General features: G+C 38.8%; 1 protein-coding gene across 6 annotated transcripts in view; it reads left to right on the top strand.

Moving 5' to 3' along the window:
• Nucleotides 1-25,309, top strand: part of LOC130906286 (glutamate receptor 4) — a 226,358-nt gene that overhangs the window by 95,227 nt on the left and 105,822 nt on the right. For all 6 annotated transcript variants that reach the window (XR_009061281.1, XM_057820452.1, XM_057820451.1 and 3 more), the window contains exons 3-4: nt 4,956-5,195; nt 20,735-20,919. Coding sequence is in view for 5 of the 6 variants with exons in the window: in XM_057820452.1 (XP_057676435.1) it covers nt 4,956-5,195; nt 20,735-20,919 (425 nt within the window). In the remaining variant the exon portion in view is untranslated. The remainder of the gene's footprint in view (nt 1-4,955; nt 5,196-20,734; nt 20,920-25,309) is intronic.

Here is a 25,309-nt window from a genome sequence, read left to right as displayed (position 1 = left end):
TCAACAGAAAGTGACCTGCAAATTCCCCAAAATCAATAAGAACTTACCAATGAACTGAAAGCGACCCAGAAAAGTCCTAAAATCAACAGGAATTTACCCTCAAGTACCCTAGAATCAGCAAGGAAGTGACTGGTGCTGCGTGACTAGTAGGTACAGTAGATGGTGATGTAGTGTAAAGCGCTTTGAGCGCCTTGAAAGGTGGAAAAGCGCTATATAAGTATAACACCATTTACCAAAAATTAACTCATTGCCTGCCAGTGACAACGATGGACGTTCAGTTCATTTAAACTGGCTTTGAATGCTCATCTCTGAGTGCATTTAACAGCGCTAAAAGTCAGTTTCTGAATGACTGTCAACGGCAACCAATGAGCTAACAAGGAAAGTGCAAAAATATCCTCCATTACTATCCAAACTTGAGCAAAATCAAAATTTACACCATGACGGCCAAGCGTATGCAGGCCCACGGAATCCCGGACTGGTCCATTTAGTCCCACACCAGCGGTGACCCTGAAAACGCATCCGCTAGCTTCACACTTCACTGCACAAACAGGTCACACAGCAGCTGATCAATGCTTCAGACTTGTATGCGTGTGACATACAAACGAGAGTTCAGCATGTCACTTCTGCTCCTTTTTGTCTTCTAATCTACTACTGAAGATGGATCAAAGTGAGATAAGCTTTTTTTTTTTTTCCGCGATCTTCTGCGAGATTTCGGAGGACTTTATCCAATGCTGGGGTAGAATGTATCAAATATATCACAAATTGAAATGGAAAATATGTAAATCCATGCATAGTTGAAAGCTAATCACAAAGAACATTTAGACTATTCAACTAGTCATAATGACACCATTTATGCACTCATTAATTGTATGGTTGCCATTGACAGCACTAGACGTCCAATCCATTTTGGGTATAATCCAAAATGGATTGGACGTCCATCATCGTCAACATTTTGTAAATGTATTTATACAAATATATACCTTAATTTCTGGACTACAAGACGCTTCCTTTTTCCAGCACTTTGAACCATGCATTTTATTTGTGGATTACTTATGGACAGGCTAATGGACTTTGGTGTAAATTACGGGTGCACGATATCCATTTTTTAAAACCGATATCGATAACATCCTTCTCCTCAAAGCCGATACCGATATCGATAACCGATAATAGATATATAATTTTTAAAATGTATATTAACCCGAGTTTTTGAACACCTGGAGGTTTAAAAAAAATAATAATGGTGGATTCAACATAGATTTGTCTTTGATCTCACCAGAATTTTCACAATGACATGAACATTATTATAATGAACAAAACAAAGACAAGAACAGACTTGACTTCAAATAAAGTGCCAATATTTATTTTTTCAAATAAATATAATTTGAGTCAATTACAATCAATTAGTCAATATAATTAAAGATGTGTTTCCTGAACAATGAGCACTGAACTAAAACATAAACCCAACAGGTATTGTGCTTTGTCATCAGATAAAAATATTTGGTGCTACAGGAGACTGTTGTGGTCTTGGTCCATGAAACAACTTTCTTAACCTGGGAGACAGGTTAGGACAGCAAGCCTATCAATAACCAAAAGGCCTCTCAATAACTTACTAACTTATAACTAACACTGTAAACATTATATAGTAAGGTTTATCACTCATTCCTCATAACAAAAATATGGTACAACAAAAAGGATTAATGGCTTGCCTTATAATAATATAAACAGCAGTGAGTGAACCCATATTCAATAAAGTATGAGGTTTATTCTCTGCATAGTATAAAATCCTACCAAGCATGCTGACAGGACTAACATTACACGACAACTATTATATGTATGTACAGCATAGCACACTGGTTTGAGCTACTGGCCTTAAGCATTGGCTGGCTTCTATAACACAACAACTTATGAAGTTCTGTACATATGACCCTTCACCACCGAAGTAAACATATATTGCACATCCATATGTTATAGTAAACATAAATACTTACAATCATATATTTCCGAGGCGGAAACGTAAGTAACAGAAAGCATTCACGATTGTCAATGCTAACGCTAGACACAGCACTGTGTAAAATGAATGAGTTTGTGGGCCAAATTATAGATGCAGCGAATTATTCTGACCGGCAGGTGGCAGCAATGCCCCGCAAATGGTCAACTGATTTCCCAGCCAGCGAGCACAGTTCATACTGTATTATCGGTCCTATTAATTATGTTATTGGATTTATTGGGATGACGTCATAATTCCTATTATCGGACCAATAATTATCGTGCACCAGTAGTGTAAATATCCAATAATACAATGTGCACAAATGCGGCTTATATGGTGAACATTCGCCTTTGCCAGTCAAATTGTATTGGACGTCTAGCACTGTCAATGACAGCCAATGAGTTCTGTTTAAAGTGAATGACGTGGTTTATTTCGGGTGTACAGCAGCCTGGCAGTTTGTAAAATAAAAAAGCAGACACTGCAGGGGGTGACAAAATCTTCAGTTTTTTTGGTCAGCCACCAGCAGCTTCCCATAAATGCATGCTAGTGTGTTGTCATTGAAGCTGTCATTCCCATTCGTGTGTGTTTGTGTGTGAAGCCTCAAGAGAGGACATCAGTGGGATGAGAGGATTTTCAACCTTCTTTCCTGCTTGAGCGGACCTGCTCTCGACCGCGACACCCCTGCTCCCGAGGGCCGTCATCCCGCAATGTGGACACGTGTGTTGAAACACACGGATGGACGTTACAGGGTTTTTTTTTCTGGAAAAACTCAAAACTCACACAAATTTTCAAGTCGAAGTTCTGCAAAATATGTTAAAGGGAACCTCGGATTTAGACTTATCGGCTCTAATAAGCCACAATTGTTCTCTTTTACAAGAGTGTTAAAAAAAAAAAGATGTTCAAAGATGTTATCAGAAACACATAAAATATTGCCATTTATTAAAAAGTCTATAATATTTAGGACATATTTTGACCTACGGAGGGCGCCATGTTTTAAGCGCGCAATGGACGCTCGGTGTGATGACGTAGGTTGTCACTGTCACTCGACGAATACTACCGAGTTACTGCAATTCCTTCTATGAGGCGAGACGTCCAACACATGCGCTCATCAGTTAAAAGCGGCGAGTACTTACTATTTGTGTTTTTATTGAGTCTTTTATTACCTTTTCATTGCCTCAAAATACTTTTTGCATGTGTTTCTCTCTCATACTTTTAAGCATTGTGTCTTCTTGTGGTAGCTTTAAAGCAGATTGTTGATCTGTTGACCACATTGGTCACGTACGGTAGCATATTTAAACCACCCTTATTTGATATTACTACATTTAAGTATTTTCTTAAGGCATCTTTAGTATGGTCTGTCTGTATGCATCTAAACATAAATACAGTAACTAAATAAATAAATAAAACCAAGCTGAAAGCACACGGTAGTACTTTGGGTGTCAAATTCGATTTTCAACAGGTAATAAATCAATTTTCACATCAGAAACTAAATACTCAAGTAAAGCATGCAGAATCATCTTAATTTTACTCAACAAAAGAAAATTTTGCATTTTTCTATGTACAATCACAATTTATTTAGAATTTTGAATTCGGATGTTGCCTCGGCATGTCCTGCCGGCTATCTGGCCCTCGTTGTTTTTAGATTGAAATATCACATAAAATAAAACACGTAAAATCAGATTTATTTTTTTGTATGGACGAACAACTGTCTAAATGACTTTTTTTTTTTTTTTTTTGCCAAAAAAACTGGAAATTGGCCAAAAATTACCCGATAAGTTGAATGTAAATTTACGCTACTGTGTATAGACACAAAATCCAACATGGCGGCCATCACAAAACAAAGAGCTTTTCACAACATTTCATAGTGCATGGATGGTGCAATTCTATATAATAATTACCTTGAATTCTCGATCAAATTACTCTTGAGACACTCCTGCCTGCTTGTATGCAGTAAAACCTTCGTCCTGTTTCCACCTATATCCGGCGTTAGAACGCAGCGTGTTTTTGAGTTTATCACAATGAAAGCCACCGCAATGCTCTGCCTGGGTCGGCCCCGTACGGGAAGTAGTGTTCTGTAGGTGCCGTCTTGTCAACTGATGGTGAAATCTATGTTTCACCACTACTACCAACTTCACTAACCTTTTGGGACTCATGATGATTTCTCTCACAAGAAAATCCGACGTGCTGCCGTCTTGCGGGAAAACAATGAAATTGCGACGCTGTCGTAAATCGTCATATCTTGATCATTTCGTCATATGTCAAGAAAGATGACGAATCTAATTTTACGTCGTATATCGAAAAAATTGTATGTCCATGTATCGTATAGGGAGGTACCTAGAAGGTTCCCAACGTTAGGTGAAAGTGAAGCTGCACAAATATTTTGCTGACATCACGCGTGTGTTGTTTACCTCAAATAGTTAAAGGAGCTTTCGCAGCTACTTTGAGCTGAGGATGGAGTAGGCTGCTCATTATCTTCCTGTTGTGTTGTTCCACGTTGGGCAATTATAGTACACAGGGACTGTTGTTTTATAATAAGATCTCCCTTAAACAGTCCAGTGTGGTCAACACAATGCCTTATGCGTCTTTTTGTGCTGTTTTGATGTTTTTTTTTAATGGGGAGAATACATCTCGGGATGAGCATGGCTTTGCTGATGAAAGTAGAAGAAGAGTTGTGTGTTTTTTTTTTACAGGAGTGTTTTCATGTGTGTTTACCATCTTGTGGCGTCCTCTTAAGGAACTAGAGGAGTTAATGGTTTGTTAGTGCGTCGGCTCGTTGTTGTTACCCTACATTGTTTGTTCTTGTTTTTTTATGCTGTTGGCAGCATGCCAACAACTTGATCAAGGTATTCATCTTTTTTTGTTGTTGAGGAGTAGGACACAAACGTTGGAAACGATTGTTGAAATTGAAATGTATATCCAAATCACCAAACTTGATTGTGTAATACATGACTGTTTTTGGCACCCCCAGTTTGCTCCCAGTACTCCCGAGGTGTCTTTGCCATCTTCGGCCTCTACGACAAGCGCTCGGTGCACACGTTGACGTCCTTCTGCAGCGCCCTGCACATCTCCCTCATCACACCCAGTTTTCCCACCGAGGGCGAAAGCCAGTTCACCCTACAACTACGGCCGTCCATCCGTGGGGCCATCTTGTCCCTGCTGGACCATTACGATTGGAACAAGTTCGTCTTTCTCTACGACACCGATCGGGGTGAGTTCAGTCTTTTTTCCTCATTTTACATGCACTTTTTTTGGGCGCTTTAAACAAACAGTTGTACCTCTACTTACGAGATTAATTGGTTCTGGAAGTAGTCTTGTAACCTGAAAACTCTGTAAATAGATGGGTTTTACAAGTAAATCCCCTAATCCGTTCCAAGCACTATTTTATACTTGGGGTAAAACCGGAATAAAACAACAGCCAAACACGTTGGAATCATTCCATATACTTAACCTAACTGTTCATACATGTATGGAGTAGATAACAGAACAAAATGCAGAGAAAAAATATATATATATATACCATCTAACCTTTCAAGTGAGGCAATGTCCTCTTTCACTCTCCGTGACATAAAAACGCGAGGAGACCTGTGCTCTAATGTGCTACTAATGTAATGAACAGTCTGTGGGATTTGTGAGACGCAAACAGAAGGAGTCTTGTGCTCATTTGGCTCAGACGTCGACCTGCTATATCAACACTAACATTTTCGCGCCTGTGCACATCATTATCTGTGACACCAAAATTGAAACGTCATCAACAATAGGCCAACAGGAGAGCGGAATTCCATCACGGAAGCATGATGGGAAAAACTATATGAACAATCTGTCCAATAGGACCAATAGGCAGAATATTATGGCGTGACATTTAAAAGCAGAAAGCACATACATATGCCACGCCTACCATTATAAGGCTCTAGCGTCCCCAACAGGAGAATGACGTTGGCAGAGTAATGGTTTCATCTGATTTGCATTTCAACCCACTGAGGGGGAATTATTCAGAACGAGGAAAATGCGACGAAGAGAGCCTTAAAATTTTATTGTTTCAGTCTCTCTACTCAAATATTTTTACAGGATATTCTTTTATCGAAGTATTTTCCCTCAATTGCTACATAAAGGGTATGGTCATGACAAATAAGTCTTGTGCTAAATGGAATATGAAATAATAAAAATGCATTTATTTAGTACGACATGACAAAATTACTCCATAATGGTCAAAACTGTCGATTTCACCTTTACTGTTGCACCTCCCTAATGATATTTTATGCCACCGTAGTTAGTCCGGCTGCCACATGGTCAACACGAATATGGCATAAAATAATGCTTTACTACAAGACAAAGACGTAAACAGAGACCGGCGTGCAGTTGTTGTGCCTCTAACATGGCAGGATGTGTCTGAGGAGAACTTTTCTATATGTCGGTTCATGATCAAACGTAAGTAAATAGTCCTTTATTTAAAGAAAGTTTGTAGTGATTACTATGTAATCGCTGTATTCGCGACCATTTTTATCACAAAGTTGCAATTTCTGATGGGGTTGAAAATTTGACAGAACACCGGGCACACGAAGAGGGCAATAAGCGAGTATAGCGCTCTCCCGGCGGGGGTGTGTGTGACAAGTCGCCGGTCGTCGGCCGAGTGGCATTTTCGGTGGACAATCAGCCACAAAATGCAAGCCAACCCTGTATTAAAACATGTGCCATGATCCCAGTATTTGACATAATACATAATACAAAATACGATATTTACTCACTTCCTCGTAAGTCCAATGGTCCCACAGTAGTAGGGCTTGTTTTGGCCAATATCCGCAGTGCACGGGAACCTTTAGAAACCCAGGGAGCTCACACGCCTCTCCCTGGTGCGGGAACAATTTTCTGCAGCCGTTTGGCTGGCGTGATGCGAAAAATAAACGAATTAATCCGCAAAATCGGCTGAATCCGCAGTCCATCTGCATGCTATAAAGCAATGCTGTATTGTTGCTGATGGTGACCCGGGTGACTTCACATTCGCATTCGTCCTAAACCCGAGACTGAAGCCGGAAGTCACTCATTTTTTTGGCGCGGGATTCAAAAATTGAATATCTAAAACGATCGCTTCCACACACATCAAAGCGGTCTATTTCATTCAGGAGCATAAAACACCGCGTGAAATATGAAATAAACATGCTTTTTGGTGTCATACGCACTTTTAAGGTAGCTATGAGCCGCTACGCACTTTATATACATGTACTTTAGCTGGGAGCTAGGACGAAGCATTAGTATACATTCTTCTATTGGTTATAATTTGATGTACTAGTACATGGGGCAAAATAATAAGGGTTTGCTTATTTGTAAAACTGGTTCTAAAACAAAAGACTATTTAAACACTGTTGATTTTGACTGAGGTGGCAACGCATTACGTACAGTACGTAGCTGATTAAATAGCTACATTAGCCCGACGTAATAATATGACTTATTCTTGAATTATTACATCCATCCATTCATCATCTACCACTTAATCCGGGGCCGGGTCACAGGTGTAGCAGAAGACACACGTGATGTATTGTTTTACTTACCTGGTTCTGACTGGTTAGAGGACCGGCGCAGCATGTCAAATGCGTGGCACTCAGCTATGCACTACTCGGCACTTGTATTCCATGAAGCCGGAGGTGTTTAATCATATTGGTTGTGCAGCCACCTTTGCATGATATAACTGTGTTGCAGTTGCAAATGTTGCATTGAGCATACTGGACATTTTTCTTTCGTGAAGTTGAGCAAAACTTTTGAGCACAGCCGCATCGTGTCCATAGTTGAAATCAAGTTGCAATGCACAGACACACGTTTCATGTGGCTTCTTCTTCGTGGTGTTCGGCAGCTATTTTTTTCCTATCGGTGGTCAGGGCATCGAAACATGGAATCGAAATTTTAAAATCCGAACGGTTCCGGGAGAATCAGAGTGTTAGTCCAGGATCCCATCGATGCTCGATGCCCAACTCTAGTAGTGACAATGTGGCATGTGCTGCACCGCCCTGCTGCCAAAGTGCTCTAATATTTCCAAATGAAGCTAAGTTTATCAATGCTAACGATTAAGAAAAATTGATAAAACTATGTATAGGACCGAATAGTCAAACTGGTATTTTGTCAACATTTAAAAATCTGTATAAAATACCACTAATGTCAGAATTTGAAAAAGGCTTATTGCATTAGAACTAAAGCATACAGCAATAAAACTGATGGTAGACATGAAATCAGCGCTTAAATGTTGCATTGAGTTAGTCAAAAAACACCTCATGCAACAAAAAATGTATGTTAGCCAGTGTACTTAGATCCCCCAAAAAGCTAAGTGCAATGGTCAATGACAAAATTCTTTGTACACACTTGTGTATTTTGATGAATGCTCAAAAAATGATGTCCCTTCAGTTAAAAAAAAGGTCAATGTATCCCTAGCAATCTGATCGGATTTCTGTAAATGGTGTTATCGGCATTGTTAGAGGGCCATTTGATGAATACTTGCTCATTTCCTGTACGACCCTCTGAAATCGCAAATACCACGGCAAGAAATAATGACGGTACTTTGTCCGCAACATGCCGCGGGGTGAAGAATGCCGATCAATATCACAGTGCAGCTCTTGGGCCAGTTAGTGTTTTCCCCCACCCTCCGACACCTGAAGCCACTTTCACGGTTTCCCATTTTGCCTGTCGGAGACTTTTCGTTCCCATTACAAGGCTGTATCATCACCACATCTCACTTTCACATTTTCCAGAAGGCATCAGGCTTTTTTATTTACTCTGTGTGCACAGTATGGGAGGGGTTACTGGAATAAAGTCCCATCTGTACCTTAAACTCCATTCCCTTTTTCCCCCCCATCTTATTTTCGCACTTGGCGGCATTAAGAAACCGGTGGACCCACTTGACAAAGCTTATCGAAGGTTCTAATATGGAGGAGGAATTATACAGTATCAATATCAGGATGTATTGTTTACTAATATAATGCAGACATTGGCAATACAAGGTCTTTTTTTAAGGGCTGGGCAATAGTTACTAGTTTTAATCGGGATGAATCATGTGAGATTCATTGCGACTAATCCAAATCTGTATAAAACTGGATGTAGTAGTTACTACAATTTTATTTAGTATATTGCCATATTAACAAAATAATATATTATTTTTGGATGTCATTGACAGTGATAGACATCCAATTCTTTTGAAATGGGAGAGGCTAGCAGTGACTGATTTCTGCCAGCCCTCCCACTTTAAATGTATTGGACGTATATCTTTGTTACATAGTTAAAATAATTAACTGTGAGATTTATTACAATTAATCACAGTTTGTATACAAATTCAAGAGTCTTTAATTTGAAGTGGACTGTCATATTGATGAAATATTAATCTATATTAGCTCAAAATGAGGCTTGAGTTAATGTGCAGTTAAAATAATTACCTCAGTCATTTGATATGTGAGTTAACTTTTTTTTTTTAATCTGAAATCTGTTCATTTACATGGATTATTCATTTACTTGTTTAATGTATGTATCTGATTGAATAATCGATAAATTGAGTTGCCGCCCAACATGTTCGGCTAAATGAGAATGTCAATGTGAAGAAGCTCTTCGCTGCCGGCTCTTGTTATATAGTTTGGGTTTTCATTAATGGTTCTCTCAACTCATTAGCTCTTACCGGCTGACATCGACTGCGATACACGTCCAATTCGTTTGAAGTGTGGGGTTGTTCATTCGCTGCCACCCTCCCACTTCAAATGGATGAACGTCTACGAGTAATAAACTCCTTTACGTCTAGTCATGTAGCTCTTAAAAACAAAATTAAAACTCATTAAAGTCCAAATGAATTAGACGTCTATCGCCGTCCATGTCGGCTGACTGATTAAATGTTATAAATCAGTTATTTTGTCAGTGTTGCTCGTTATGTTTTACTCTGAGAGCAGTATTTTGAAGTAGTAGTGGATGAAAGAATTTCGAATACCACTGCTTAATATGCACACTGTGCACAACATTCTATATTGACCATAAATCGTCCTTGCAAGGAGCAAGAAATTAACGCGGGCCTGAACCTTTCATCGATCTACAGCTACGTTGGCGGTGTGTCAGGTTAAAAAAAAAAAAAAAAAAATACTACGAATTGAAGTGAAACGAAAGGACACGTGAGTACGTATTGACATGAGAAGAATGACTTGACTGATGTCCAAATTACTCCTTTTCTATTCATCTTGTCCTTGAGTCGGGGCCTTCAGTCAAAAGCATTTTAAAAATGATGATTGTTGTATGCTGTGCTTTTAGATGTACATTTAACCTTTTACAGGGCTCCAAGTTAAATAGTAAATATTCTCTTAAATGTATTTTCTAAAGGGAACCACGGTTAGAAAGACTTGTAGTTCTTAAAAGATAAACATTGGTATGACCTAAAGTATTTGATATTAAAACCCTTCTTGATGTTTTCATTTTTATACAATTTGTAAAATTAACGTATTGGCCCAAATATAAGACGGTGTTTTTTGCATTGAGATAAGACTGAAAAAGTGGGGGTTGTCTTATATTCGTGGTCTTGACATTATACCCATTCACGACACTAGATGGTGCCAGATATCATTGAAGCGATGTTCTGTCATGACAAATCTCAGCTACTCTCAAGTTTAACCAGTTTGCATTATTTTATTGCAATGTTTTTCCTTATTCAGATTTGTTTCAAGACTACAGTTACAGTTAGACTTCACTTTGATGGTTAATGCAGTTATTGCAATTTTGTTGTTTTATCACAATAGATTGGTTTATTTATATTTCAAAAACCAGAAGCCATTCATCTACGAATGTGATTGCACTTTAATTTACATATTTAAATATTCAGATATTAAGATTTGAGTGAGGCAAAATAACATGCTTTTTCTCTCAAATATATTGTTATAATCATTTGTTTCAGATGTACTGTAATTATTTTCTGTATAAAAATTAACTTGGTGTTCAAAACGTCTTTTTTCAAACTTGAGTCTTGAAAAAGAGGGGGTCGTCGTATAATCGGGGCCGTCTTATATTCAGGCCAATACGGTAGTTTCACTAGTAGGTCGCCACTGTTGCTGATGTCGCAGGGCGGTGACATCACTGGACTATGCTGCTGGGCTTCCAGAGTATGACAAGCGAGAAAAACATGTCATCCATTCACCCCTTTCAATTTGAATGAGCATGACAGCACTGTCGATATTTCACAAAACGAGCAGCAAAAGCAAAATGAACAGGAAAGTCGGGATGAGACAAGACGAGAGTAGGACAAAACCGGTGTTCTGGCAAAATGTGCTACACCGACGAAGCGTCAACGCCGACAAGAAGCGAATTTGACACCTAGAGTACGACCGTGCAATTTCAGTGTGTTTTGATGCAAACAGGCAGGACATAATAAAGATGCCTTAAGAAAATACTTAAACGTAGTAATATCAAATAAGGGTGGTTTAAATATGCTAGGTGATTAATGTGGTCAACAGATCTGCTTTAAAGCTACCACAAGAAAGGACAATGCTTAAAAGTATGAGAGGGAAGCACATGCAAAAAATATTTTGAAATAGTAATGAAATAGTAATAAAGACTCAATAAAAACACACAGTAAGTACTTACCGCTTCTAACCAATGTGCACATGGGTCGGATGTCTCGCCACATATAAAACCAAGGCAAGCAACAAAGGGAGAATACAAACTGTCAAATGGCAGCAAGTCAATATCTTGGCAACCTGCCTTGGATCAGTTTAAAGACACGGCTGATGAGCTGGAATTGGATGCAGGTACGACATTGTGAACTCATCCCACAGCTCTGTCACAAAACAATCTAACCAGCAGCAAAATGTGACAAAATCATGCCAGTTGTTGTACTAGCTTCACTTGCTATCTTGCACAGCTATTCTCCCAGTCCAGGCCAACTACGTCATCACCCCGAGCGTTCATTGCACGCATAAAACATGGCGCCATCCTTAGGTCGTAGCGTAAGTATTACATTGTAAATCAATGGCAATATTTTATGTGTTTCTAATAACATATTTTAGTAGAAGAGAATAATGATGGCTTATTACAGCCTACAAGTCTTTAAGTCTAAGGTTCCCTTTAGCGGTGCTATGAATTGGTGACTATGTCAAAATAATGAAAAATGATGGCACTAATTTAATTTTACATGTAGAAAATAAATTTGTCACTCAAATCTGGCTGTTTTTAAATTTATTTATCTATTTTACAATCTCATGGTTATTCCACACAAAACAATGCTTCAGGAACACCCGATTTTTTTCAGAAATTCTGGTTGTGACATCACAGCCAGAATTGATGATCACTTTTAGCTATCTAGTCCAGTATTAGCTAGTATATGTTGACGGAATGATTGAACAGTCACATAACATGTTGGTAGACTGCAAAAAATTTGCAGCTCATTCTCGGTGTGACATCATCGTCTGTTTGGAGATTTTGTAGTAGGCGGGGACAAGACAGCTGAGAAAGTAAGACAAATCAGGATCGAATTTCATTTGTAAACCTTTTCAGTTACTTTTGTGGATGGATTTGTCTCCGAAATATAGTCTATTATTTTAAAGTTGCTTGATGAGTATTTCGTAGACCCTGAAAACATATAGCAGTGTATGGTTTCTTTATTATGACGTATATAAATTTGAATTTGTTATATTGAAAAAAACATAGCTCAAATTACAAAAAGTAAAACGAATATTCTATTTAAAAATGTTTATTAATTTTTTATTATTATTTTTAATATAAAAATGCTATTTCATTTATCATTTATCAACTTTAGTGTTATTCTATTTTTATTGATTTTAATTGTTTTTATTGTCATCAATTGAAATGTATTCATTAATATACAGTGCTGCTCGAAAGTTTGTGAACCCCACAGCGATGGTCAGATTTTTTGTAAAAAAAACTAAAATAACCTTATTAAATGTTAAGTTATACCCAAATCCACAATACTGACATTCCAAATAATGGACTGAAACAAAAGAAATAGTTATATTGTCATTCTTTATTTAACAAAAGTGGTTGATTTAAGAAAAACTCAGATATCATGTGTGCAAAAGTATGTGAACCCCTTCAGTTAATAGGATATTGCGCCTCCTTTTGCAGAGATTACCTCAACCAAACGGTTTCTGTAGTGACTAATCAGCCTCTCACATCTACTTTGGGGGATTTTTGCCCATTCTTCCTTGCAGAACGCAGTCAGTTGAGAGAGGTTTGATGGGCGTCTGGCATGAACTGCTCGCTTCAGGTCCCGCCACAGCATTTCAATGGGATTTAGGTCAGGACTTTGACTGGGCCAGTCCAGAACACGAATCTTCTTCTTTTTCAGCCATTCCTTGGTTGTATTCCTGGAATGCTTTGGATCATTATCATGTTGCATGATCCACCTTCTGCCAAGCTTTAACTTCAAAACAGATGGTGTCAGGTTATGTTCTAGGATTTGACAATATTCCTCAGAATTCATGATTCCCTGGACTATGTGGAGTTGTCCAGGTCCTGAGGATGAAAAGCAAGCCCAGATCTTGACATTCCCACCTCCATGCTTCACTGTTGGGAGAAGGTTCTTTTGGTGGTATGCAGTGTTGACTTTTCGCCAGACATGGCGGTTTTGGTTGTGACCAAACAGTTCAATTTTGCACCTACATCAGTTGATGAAAACTCTTTTTAATTTAGTCTCGACAACACAACTGTTAAAAAAACAAAAAAAAAAACTACTGAATTGATTGATTAGGAAATCAGGTTGAAATAATAGAAAATTCCAAAATGTTGAGGGGGTTCACAAACTTTTGAGCAGCACTGTATTTACAGTATTTGTATTATATACAACAAAAACAAATATATAGTGTAGTATAGTATATATAGTGGTACCTCTACATACGAATTTAATTCGTTCCAGGACCTCATTTGTAAGTCGAAATGGTCGTATGTCAAGCGGGATTTTTCCATAAGATTACATCATAGTTAGTTTCACAGCCCAGAAACCTACGCTGCTGGTTCAGTTACAAATAACAAATACACATAGCAAAACATATAAATTATAACTACATATCAGAATAATTATAATAATTTAACAAATCAGGTTGTAATGTGGCCATTGTGTTTTGCATGCTGTTCCTGAACGCACCGTGTGACTGTCAAGAAAGAAAGAGGTGCGGTAGAATGGGAAGGTTTTACCTTTCATATTGTTGTTTGCGTCGACTACGGCGGACAGTGGCCGTGTTGTGTTACACAAGGTCTGAAATAAATGAATAAAAAACCTGACGAAGCTGGCGACTTCCTTGCTGATGTTACAATAATAATTATGAATAAGAAATAGAAAAGCGTTTTTATTGTCACCTTAACTTAGAGACTGGCAAACAGAGGTCGGAGGCAGCTCACTCACAAGCTTACCAGGGTCATATTTTTCTATCATTTCCTTCCTAATTTGAATGGTAAGCATCACTTTTTCCTTTTTTCCACCACCTGCATGAAACTTCTTGGGACCATGTTAATTTCGCTCACAAGAAAAATCATCATATTTCGTAACTCATCATATTATGAGCATGTCCTCATTTGTCGAGTCAAATTTTACGTCGGATGTCGAAAGGATCGTATGTCAATGCGATCAAATGTCGAGGTACCACTGTATACCACATTAACCTGAAAGAGGCCAGTCAAGACGGCTCGGTGATGCAGTTCAAAATCAAGAGACACACTGCTCTCAGCACACTCATGAAGGCATACTGTGAACTACAGGGACTGTCGATTCATCAGATAAGGTTTTGTTTCTATGTAAGAATAATAAATATACTTTATATATATTACTATAATATAATGCACACGACTGCCCAGCTCTCTCCATAAAAGTGTCATCAGCACAGAGATATTAAAATCACAACAGAAGAGGGCACATGCCTTCTACTGGCTAACTGGGAAACTACAGGCAACAATAATTTTGCATTTAATTAATGTAATAAACAGCCCTGATGCAAAAAAAAAAAAACCAAAAGCAACAGGTGCCGAAGATTGATGCGTGTACTGTAAATCCCTAAAATATACCTACCATATTTCATTCTGGTATAAGTTTATCACTAGTAGACGTCCAGTCAATTTGAACTAGGAGGGATGGCAGCAAATGAACAAACGTCCAGTACAAATGGATCAGCGTCTATGCCCATCAGTGACTGAATCATGAAAACATTGAAACCAACCAATTAGTGCAATTGAGAAAAGGACAATTACTGTTTGACCCTGAAACAAATTGTTATTCCGGTGGTGGACATGAAAGATAAAAATCCCCCCTCCCCCCCTTTCTACGTGAATGAGCATGTGAAAAATGAGGACATTCGAGCCGGTTTGTAAACAAGACAATCTTTCTTCTCCGGCTTGCGCCTCCTTGTACATATAATGATAGATGTTTTGTTTTTTGTTTTTAACATAATCTGAAAGCACTAATTCAAAGGAGAATGGGCACACATGCAGATTTGGAATGGTCGTTAAACAGGATCACATGCTGTCCTGTTGGCCTGCTGGCCCACCGTCGTTGATGTATCAATCCAAGGCGGCACGTTTATCATGCAGGAATCAGCTGGCCCACCTGCCCGCTGCACCGCTGGCTGGCCGGCCGGCTGTCCGTGTGGCACAAGAAAGCATGACAGATAATCGTATTTAATCTTGCAACATGGACCAGGCCTGCTGATGGCCGTGTATACTAGAATTACAGGGATCTACCACCAGCAAATTTTTGCACTGTATTTTTTAGACGTACTTAAAATCCTTTAATTTTACCCAAAATTGATAATGCGCCTTGTAAGATAGTGTGCCTTATCCATGAATTCTGGTTGCGCTTCATGACGTCAAGCCTGTTTTGTTAAAGCATTCCAACTACCTTTGTAAAATGACTCATATTATTGCACTTTACAAAGTTACTTACGAGAGAACATAAAACATTTATTTATAAAACAATTAAGGTAATTTAATTAAGTTTAATTTAATTCGATCAATAGTAGTAATTGGTAGTTTAGTGTAACCCTTTCAGCGACAGTGGTCACTATAGTGGACATTTATTCAAAAGTCATTCAAAAATCATTAGCTTAACTCATTCACTGCCAGCCCAGGTCACAGAGTATGAAATGTAGTAGTTAGCAAACGAGGGAATTGATATTAAAAACAACCAATTGTCAGCAATAGACGTTCAATCCGTCTTAACTGGGAGGGGCTGGAAGCGATCGAACGATCGATGATTGCTCATGATGTTTTTGATTTGCTTTTATCTATTTTTTATTCTATTTTAAAACTTATTACTATGTACCTTTGTCCTTTAAGGGCATGGCAAGCCCCTTGGTAATAATAAAACACAGGTCTGGCAAAAATGATGAAGCAGCATAAAGGGTGGCAACAGTGAGTAACTATTTTGGTGAATTTTTTTTTAACAGTCATAAATAAAAAGCACATTTTTTCAATAAATCTGTTAAAATCTTTGAGTAAATAATTTGAAACAAAACCACAGAATAGAATAGACTCAAACATACCTAATCTAAACTGTCAAGACCCCAGCACTGAAAATCCAAAGTAAACACCACAAAGTTTCTATTCAAAAAGGAAACTGTAGTTACGTTTGGTCACGGACGCACACAAAGGAAAGCTGTCCTCACGCACGCACCTAGCACACACACCTAACCCCTAAGCTGCGGTCAACTCAAATGCACGCTGCTCTCAACGTTGAGCATTTATTTACGTCGTATTCATGTTGCACATGTATGTTTATGATGTAGGTTGTTTATTTAGAACCTCTGGATAATATTGAGACTCTAACTGAATGTATAATACTGCTTATTCATCGAACAAAAGCTTCAGAGGAAAAATCTAACTGAACACAAGACATAATGTTACTAAATAGCTAACGTTATAGCTAGATAGATATTTGGCCTGTGGGGTTTCTCGTTTTTAAGTTGTGAGTGGTAGCATTTTGCCTCGATTATAAAAATGGTCTGCTCACTGTAAAATTTAATACCATGGACATACCACACCACTGTATACTACAACCCTCTCTGTCAGCTACTAGATGAAATTAATTTTAAAAAAATGTTTTTAATCATTTAAAAAATAAAGGTCTATTGCCAGCTGTGGTAGTGCAAATTCAGAAATTTGAACGCCATCAACGAAAAATTGTTTGTATTTCAAATTATTTATATTTTTCATCAGCAATCACAAAATCCATACGGGCAACACCAATACTACAAGTGGACTATGGTGGCTGCAAAATATCGTCCTGTGGGCTGCAAGTTTGAAACCACTGTCATATAAATGAATGTCATAAAAACATTTAAGTAAAATAAATAAATAAATAAAATGCTTTTTAAAAATGCATTAATGCACTAATGCGCTTTATAATCCAATGTGCCTTAAAGGGGAAGTTCAGAATTTTTGACATCATGTCAGGGAAGTGTGGGTAGGCAGGTGGTGTGTGGACCCAAGTGCAGGGAAACAGAGGTCAGGCAAAAAAAAGTGGTGCAATAATGTTTTAATTAATGCCAACAAAAAACAAAGTATCAACAAAACGACCAGGGAATCCAAAAACGTACGAAACTTAACAAACAAAAATCAGGCTAACAAATCAACTTACTTTCAAAGCAGGACGAGGAATACGAGGAACTGGAGGAAAATGCTGACATGAGCGTGGACATGCACATTGGAAATGTCGCGACACGGAGTGAAAAGAAACTGGGAGCTTATATACACACACACACAGATAAGGGGTAACAAGACAACGAGGAACAGGTGGGTGGCACAGGAGGATGTAGGTTGGAGGATACACTAGGAGCAGGTACAACTGGTGAAATCAATGGGCAAATCACAGGGACACACTAGGAGGTAACCACACATCAGGCTTAATCTTCGCATTAACTAGGGTTTAATTAGTTATTTCCGTGTAGTTTGTTTGTTATTTGTTAGTTTCAGGACTTTGGTGTGGCTAAGCTAGCGCGATTCAATTGGGCTGATTTAGCATGCCAATAAAAAACAACATATGCACACATGAAATCATCAATGACCAATGCAATCAATTGTGTTAGCTATGTTTTCAGCATAATGTTAGTAAAACTTACCTGTCAATGTCAATAATGTCAATGTCATTTCAATAGTTGCAGTGTGAAGAGCAACATTTCTAATCCAGCAGCTCTGCAGAGGAGCAAGAGCGGAGTGATATCACATCAGTTTTTTTTTCAACTCTGATTTTTTTTTATGTCGTAGCCAGCAGCGAGTAAGCAGTTTATATGGTTCCTTGTTCTTCATAGGGAATTTGTGGAAACTGCTTTGCCCATTTCTTCTGTTTCCACAGCCTTTAAATGCACATTTCACCATGTTGCCCGTCGTCAGTTAATTCTGCAGACTGATGCTGCATTCAAGGAAGGTGGGAAGTCAAGAGTGTCCAACCGCCGTTCTGGAACAATATCATTGGAACGCCTCCACTATTTGATTACGAGAGGTTGGAGGTCAAAATATCTTTTGATGGACAATTCAAAAAACAACTTGTCGCAATCAGCCATCTTTGCTGTTTACATTCGCTTGGAACGCTTTAAGGTCGCAGCTAGGTACCATCCGAGCAGGATAAGTCCGACTTCCCACCTTCCTCGAATGCAGCATGAGCACGAGCTGCCGAAGCATTCCTCTCTATTGTGGTCGTATTACACATCTAAAAAAAAATAGTCCTGCAGAATGAAATGAATTACTGCAGTTTGGTGTGACATTGTTTTGGCCGCATGGGTGTTTTGGAACAACCATCTGCATTTTGAATTTATTTGACTATGTTGGATCTGTTCCTAGATCTGTATCAGTTTTTTATTGCCATGCTAGGAAGGGACCATTGACCATTAGCTTAGCCACTCCTGAGCCCTGAAACTAACAAATAACTTACAAACTGCACAGAATTTGTAGTAATCAACACCACCAACTAGTTAAACCCCCGCTAACTCGAAGATTAAGCCAAATGTCAAAAATTCTGAACTTGCGCTTTAAGTATGTAAATAAACTAGTTCATTGATGGTTCGCGTTATTGTCCAAAAAAAACGCAATACTCTCTTCTCCATGCAGTCATAAATGATGGTGGCAAATATTTTTGGGACGGCTGCACTGAAAAGATATCAACAATGTTACTGATAATAGATTTCAACTTTCTAATTTGAGGAAATTCTGTATTAAAACTGTCCTGTTTTGGCTAAAACAAGATGGGCATAGCTGTACCTAATAGCACGACCTGTTAGTGTGTGTGCGCAGACTTCATCTGTGTTATCTTCTGCCTTGTGGGTTTCCAAAGGTGCAGGTGGGAAGGAGGGAATGTAGAGGGGGATGAGCCGGGTTGCCAGAGTGCAGGTTAAGCCACTAATTGGTAGCAAAGGGAGACGAGTTGCCAGATTGTGATGGCCACCAGGAGGGGCCGTTTAAGCGGTACATCTGTTCCTGCTGGTGAACAGCCGCACTCACAGTTCGTCGCAGTCACTCGTCTTCTTTTCACAGCAACTCGACAAGGACCCCCCTTGCCCTCAAGTACAGAACAACGTGTGAATGAAAATCATTGGGTAGCCTCATCATTAAGCCCTCTTGCTCTTGTTTTTATTAAGATTCTTTCAGAAAATTCTGATGTAAATGTACTTATTGGGTTAATGAGCCGCGTTTCGAAGCAAGTGCACTATACCTAGACCAAAGGTTCTTAACCTTGCTAAAGGTATTGAACCCCATGAGTTTTACACGTGCATTTACCGAACTCTTCGGAATTACAACTTTTTTTTTTTTTTTTTAGTTCAAAATCAATATATCTAAGCTAACAAGCTAAAACCCAAGTGAATTTCAAATTTCTTCTCGTTTAGACAGCATGTTTTTAAACAGGCCAAAATGTATGTTTTTTTCCTTATGCCTGCAGCATCATCAGACCACTAAAACAAGACTGGCCCAATGCACATATCTTAGAATTTTTCATTCAAATTTGGAAGAATATAACTTATACAGTATTGTTCAACATTAAACCTGCTTTGTTGCATTAACCTTGACTGTGCAGTTTCTGGCATGTTTACATCTTAAATTTGTACACAAAGTCATTATGTGAAAAAAAAACAAAAAAAAACACATGAATCATCTAACAAATCCAATAAACAGCGTAAATTTACAACAATTTTGCTTTTTTAAATCTGCTTTTCACATTAGAAAATGAAATTATACTCAATTTATTTCACACCGTTTCTATTTTTGTTTTCATGTCGACATTTTCATTTAATTACATCCTTGCCTCACATGTCATTTTCATGGCGTAAAATGTGACGCAAATATTGTGTGCATGTTACCCGTAGATCTGTTGATCTTCCTCATACCAAGTGAGTCAACCTTCCACTGAGCAAACCAGTTTCTCCTCCCATCAACTAGAGGACTAGCAGTTGGAAGAATCGGAATAAAGCCTGTAAATTGGGGACTAACAAGTCCAAACCTGGTCTAAAACACCACTTTACCTAGATTTAGCCAGTGTCCAAAAATAGGCCCTGCGGGTCTTAACCTTCACCGAGTCCCTTTGACCGACTCACTGAACCCCTGGGGTTTGATCAAACCCAAGTTAAGAACCACTGACCTAGATGGATTGGTGATTCCCAAGCATTTTTTGCTACACTGTCTAATGTGAATGGAGCGTGCTGTCAAAGTTTATCGGAGTCATCCTCAAACAGGGCGCTGAATTGAAGGTGGAGATCATTTGATGCAAGTTGGGCTGGTGTGTAAAAGTCTCTAACTGTGTCGTATTCCACAATACAGGATATGCCATCCTGCAGGCCATCATGGAGAGGGCGGGGCAGAACAACTGGCAAGTGAGCGCCATCTGCGTAGAGAATTTCAACGATGCCAATTACCGACGGCTCCTGGAAGACCTGGACCGGAGGCAGGAAAAGAAGTTTGTCATCGACCTCGAGGCCGAGAGGCTGCAGAACATGCTGGAACAGGTGATGGCACCTCATTATATGATTAATATAATAATAATCCTGACAATATCATATATTGCTCATGATAACTTTAGTGTCATCGTCATCATTGTTTCATAGTATCATAAAGGCAGTGTAGGTTTTCGCTAAGCTTAAGTTTATGTTATCTCAAGATCGTTGGCCCTGATATTATTATTATTATTTTTTTTGGAATAATATTATGCTATTTTGTAGGGCACTCACTGGCTGCCATTTGGCGCTGTTACCCGTTCAATACATTTTGACTAGGAGGGGCGAATGAACGAACGTTCCCTCCCAATCAAAAGGATTGGACGGCTTTCGCTGCCAGTGGTAGTGAAACATGGGAATCCAAAGCCAGTCCTCCCATTATAAATTAATTGAGTTGTATTTTGTTTTTAATAATAAATGGATTATTCAATAAAATGATTTTGTATTTGCGCTTACCGTAATCGCATAAGATTGTCATACGTACAATCAGACAACAGATTAAAAAAGTATTACAGCGGTACCTCTAAGTACGAATTTTATTAGTTCCAGGACCTGGTTTGTAAGTCGAAATGGTCGTATGTCGGGCAGGATTTTCCCATAAGAATACAATATAATTGGATGAATTCGTTCCACAGCCCAAAAACATATGCTAAATCCCACATAAATTCTGCTGGTACAATTACAAATAGCAATTACACATAGCAAAACAAATAAATTATTAATGCAAATCGGAATAATAATATAATAATTATAATAATGTAACAAATCGGGTTCCAATGTGGCCGTTGTCTTTTGCATGCTGTTCCTGAACACACCGTGTGACTGACAAGAGAGAGAGGTGCGGTAGAGAGGGGGTTTTTTGCTTTTTTTCATGTTGTTGGCGTCGGCTACAGGGGACAGTAGCCGTGTTGTGGTGCACAAGTACTGAAATTAAAAAAAAAAAAAAGATTCAAAACTCATGAAGCTGGCGACTTCCTTACCGATGTTACAATAATCATAAGAATAAATCGGAAATAAAAAAGCATCTTGATTGTCACTAACTTAAAGAGACTGCCTAACAGAGCTCAGAGGAGACTGGCCATATTGTCGAGCCAGTTCCATCACACGCTCACCAAGCTTATATTTTTCTATCCTTCTTAATTTCAATGGTAAGCAGGACCTTTTTCCGTTTTTCACCACCTGCACTAACTTTCTTGCGACCCATGTTGATTTCTGTCACAAGAAAATCCGCCATGCGTCCGTCTTCTGGGAAAACAATTTCCCAACGAAATTGTGATGCAGTCATAAATCATTGTATTTCGAGCATGTCGTCATGTCTAAACAAATGACAAGTCAAATTTTAATTTTGATCTCGAAAGGATCACATGTCAATGCGGTTGTACGTTGAGGTACCACTGTATTTAGCACACTATTATTTTAAATGTACTGCCATATTAAATAAATATTCATTTATAATAACTTATTGGCAGTGAGTTAAAGCGCCTGTGACACCATAGAAACATCTTTAAGTAGCATTGTTATGTAAATTAAAATTATATTTTGACTTTGTACAGCAATTTGGCAAAGCGCAGATGACGAAAAATTTGTCTTTTAATCTGCCGTTTAGCCCCGTCTGTCATTATAACGCTCTAGCGCCTCTGGGTGATGACGTCGGTAGAGTAACGATTTCAGCTGATTTAGAATTCAGCCTATTGAGGGGGAACTTTCAGGCAGTGCTCGTCGCCAGGGACGCAGAGGGGAATAAATGCCGAAAATAGCGCATTTATGGTGGACCGAGTATAACGCCCTATAGGCGGGCACTGGAAGAGGACGAGAGGGGTGGAAGTCTCTTCACAATCGAGTATCGGCGACAAGAGCGGGGAGCTCCCTGGGCCCAAGCTGAGGCACGCTTTTATCAGCGGGGACCACTGTGTGCGACAAGCCGGTCGTCGGCCGAGTGGCCTTCTCGGTGTACAGAGAGCATTGTCAGCCACAAAATGCAAGCCACCTCCTCATTAAAACGTTTGCCATGATTCAAGTATTTGACATACCATAAAACATGTAGCTTACACACTTAATCATTCGTCCAGTGGTTGCTTCATTGTCATACTTGTTTTGCCCTTTCTTAGTGGTGAACAGGATCTTTTGGAAATCCAAAAAGCCTCACACCACTCTTCCTGGTGTAGCAACAAAAGCCTGCAGCACATTAGGGCTTGCGTGACGCAAAAAATAAACCAATTAATCCACAAAATCAGATGAATCCGCAGTCCTTCTGAATACCATACTAATGGCTGTATTGTCAAGATTGTTTGTCCGCTGACATCACACCTTCTTCCTCAGTCCGACACCATGGCCGGAAGTCTCTGGTTTTCGAAGCGCGGGATTAAAAAAAAAAAAAATTGAATAAATATATCGATCACTTCCACATACATCCAAGCCGTCCATTTCATTCAGGAGCATAAAATACCGCATGTATTATGAAATAAGCATGTTTTTTGTGTCACAGACACTTTAATGCTCAGTTAAAACATTTGACTGTATTAATTTGTGAGTTGTAATTAAGTTGCCCAGCATTATCAATAAGTAATTCAATATGGTGTTATACTTGTATAGCACTTTTCCACCTTTCAAGGCTCTCAAAGTGCTTTACACTACATCGCCATCCACCTACTGGTGACGCAGCACCAGGAGCAATGTGGGGTTCAGTATCTTGCTCAAGGATACTTCGGCGAGTTCATCAGGGCGTAGAATCTAACCCACAACCTCTGGGTTGGGGGACAACTACTCTACCACTGAGCCACGCCACCCCCATTTCTTGAGAAATTGTGTAGGAATAGTTAGTTTCATGCTGATTGGTTAACTTCCGTAGGTAACTCCCTGTTAATTTTGGGTCAGTTCATATTGATACTGGGTCACTTCCTTTTGATTTTGGGGCATTTCGGCGTCGCTTCCTCTTGAATTTGACACATTTATGGAACCAAACAATGAACTCATTGGTTGCCATAGACGGTGCTAATGAACATTCATTCATTCGCTGCCAACACTCCCACTTCAAATGGACTGGACGTCTAACAGTGACAAATTAATGCAAATTCGCAGAAGAATAATGAAAAGAGCCCACAATATAGACAATTTAAACCGTATAGTTTGCAATGTTTCTACACAGTCATGTAGAAATTTTCTAAAACAGTTTTAAGATCTAAGGAATGCGATCTGTCTTTCTTCTTCAGTGTATTAAGCGTTGTTTCTTTGAATCAGTTCATTGATGTTTATCTGGCAGCTAACAGGAAAAGATCGGATGTAGAGAGCAGCCTGTTCTAATCTGGAACGGTGTTCTACTTGAGCGTAAACAAACGCCCCTTTCCTCCCCCCCGCGTTGGTCTTCCTCACATCTTACCGCAGGGGCAACTGGTGTCTGTTCAATTATTCACAGAATATCCGCTTTTGACATCTGCCAAACCATTTACTTTTTACACACGGTAGACTTTTCGGGCCCCAAAACAGAGGCACACGCCGTGCTTGACAAGATGGGGTGATGTCATATTTAGTACTTGTGGTCAAATTTTACTTTAAAATCAGAATCTGTCTCTTAGAATATGATAGTTTCTTATTACACAGGGTTTAGATTCACCTGTCATTTTTATGCATTTATACAAACAAAACTGACTAAAAATTGTGCTATCGAAAGACTATTTTTACAAAAGAATTAGGGGCCATTGAAGTCAACAAATACTGCTGGCAGGACTCTTACTTTTACATTGAAACTTCTTATTCTCAGAATTCCGCCTTTTGTGTCAGAATTTTTAATTTTTTTTTATTCATTGGCCCTAATCCTCTTCCATATATTTTGATACCAACAAGATCACTATCATGATAGCTGGAGCAAAACATCACATTATTATGCAGAAAGTAACAACATTATCACCAAATTTTGTGCCGGTAATGATCGTCTAATGTCGTTTTTGTACATTATCGTAATGATGTAGGCCTGGCTGAGAAATCGATTAAATTAATCACAATAATTTTCTGACTATAAGCCACTACTTTTTCCTGCTTTAAACCCTGCTCATTATAGTCAAGAGCGATTTAAATATGAACAAATACCGTAATTTTCGCACTATAAGGCGCACCTGACTGTAAGCCACCACCCACCATATTTGGCACAAAAACAACATTTGTTCATAGAAAAGCCGCACTGGACTATAAGCCGCAGCTTTTCTCACTGTTTTATAGGATATTTACACCAAAATATATTAACCCTTTAACACCTACGCTATTTTGGCCGAATTTGCATGCCTTTGATGTTGCCTTTATATTTCAAAGAAAAAAATTGTTCACAATGGCCAGGTTGGGTCCCTTTTTTCAGGAAACCATAACCTTCATATCCAAACTATTGTTTTCTTCATTGACCAATTATAATCAT

The sequence above is a fragment of the Corythoichthys intestinalis genome, chromosome 18, assembly GCF_030265065.1.
Source record: "Corythoichthys intestinalis isolate RoL2023-P3 chromosome 18, ASM3026506v1, whole genome shotgun sequence".
NCBI classification, from domain to species: Eukaryota; Metazoa; Chordata; class Actinopteri; order Syngnathiformes; family Syngnathidae; genus Corythoichthys; species Corythoichthys intestinalis.
The sequence above is the reverse complement of the archived record's forward strand: the minus strand, read 5'-3'. Positions and strand labels throughout refer to the sequence as shown.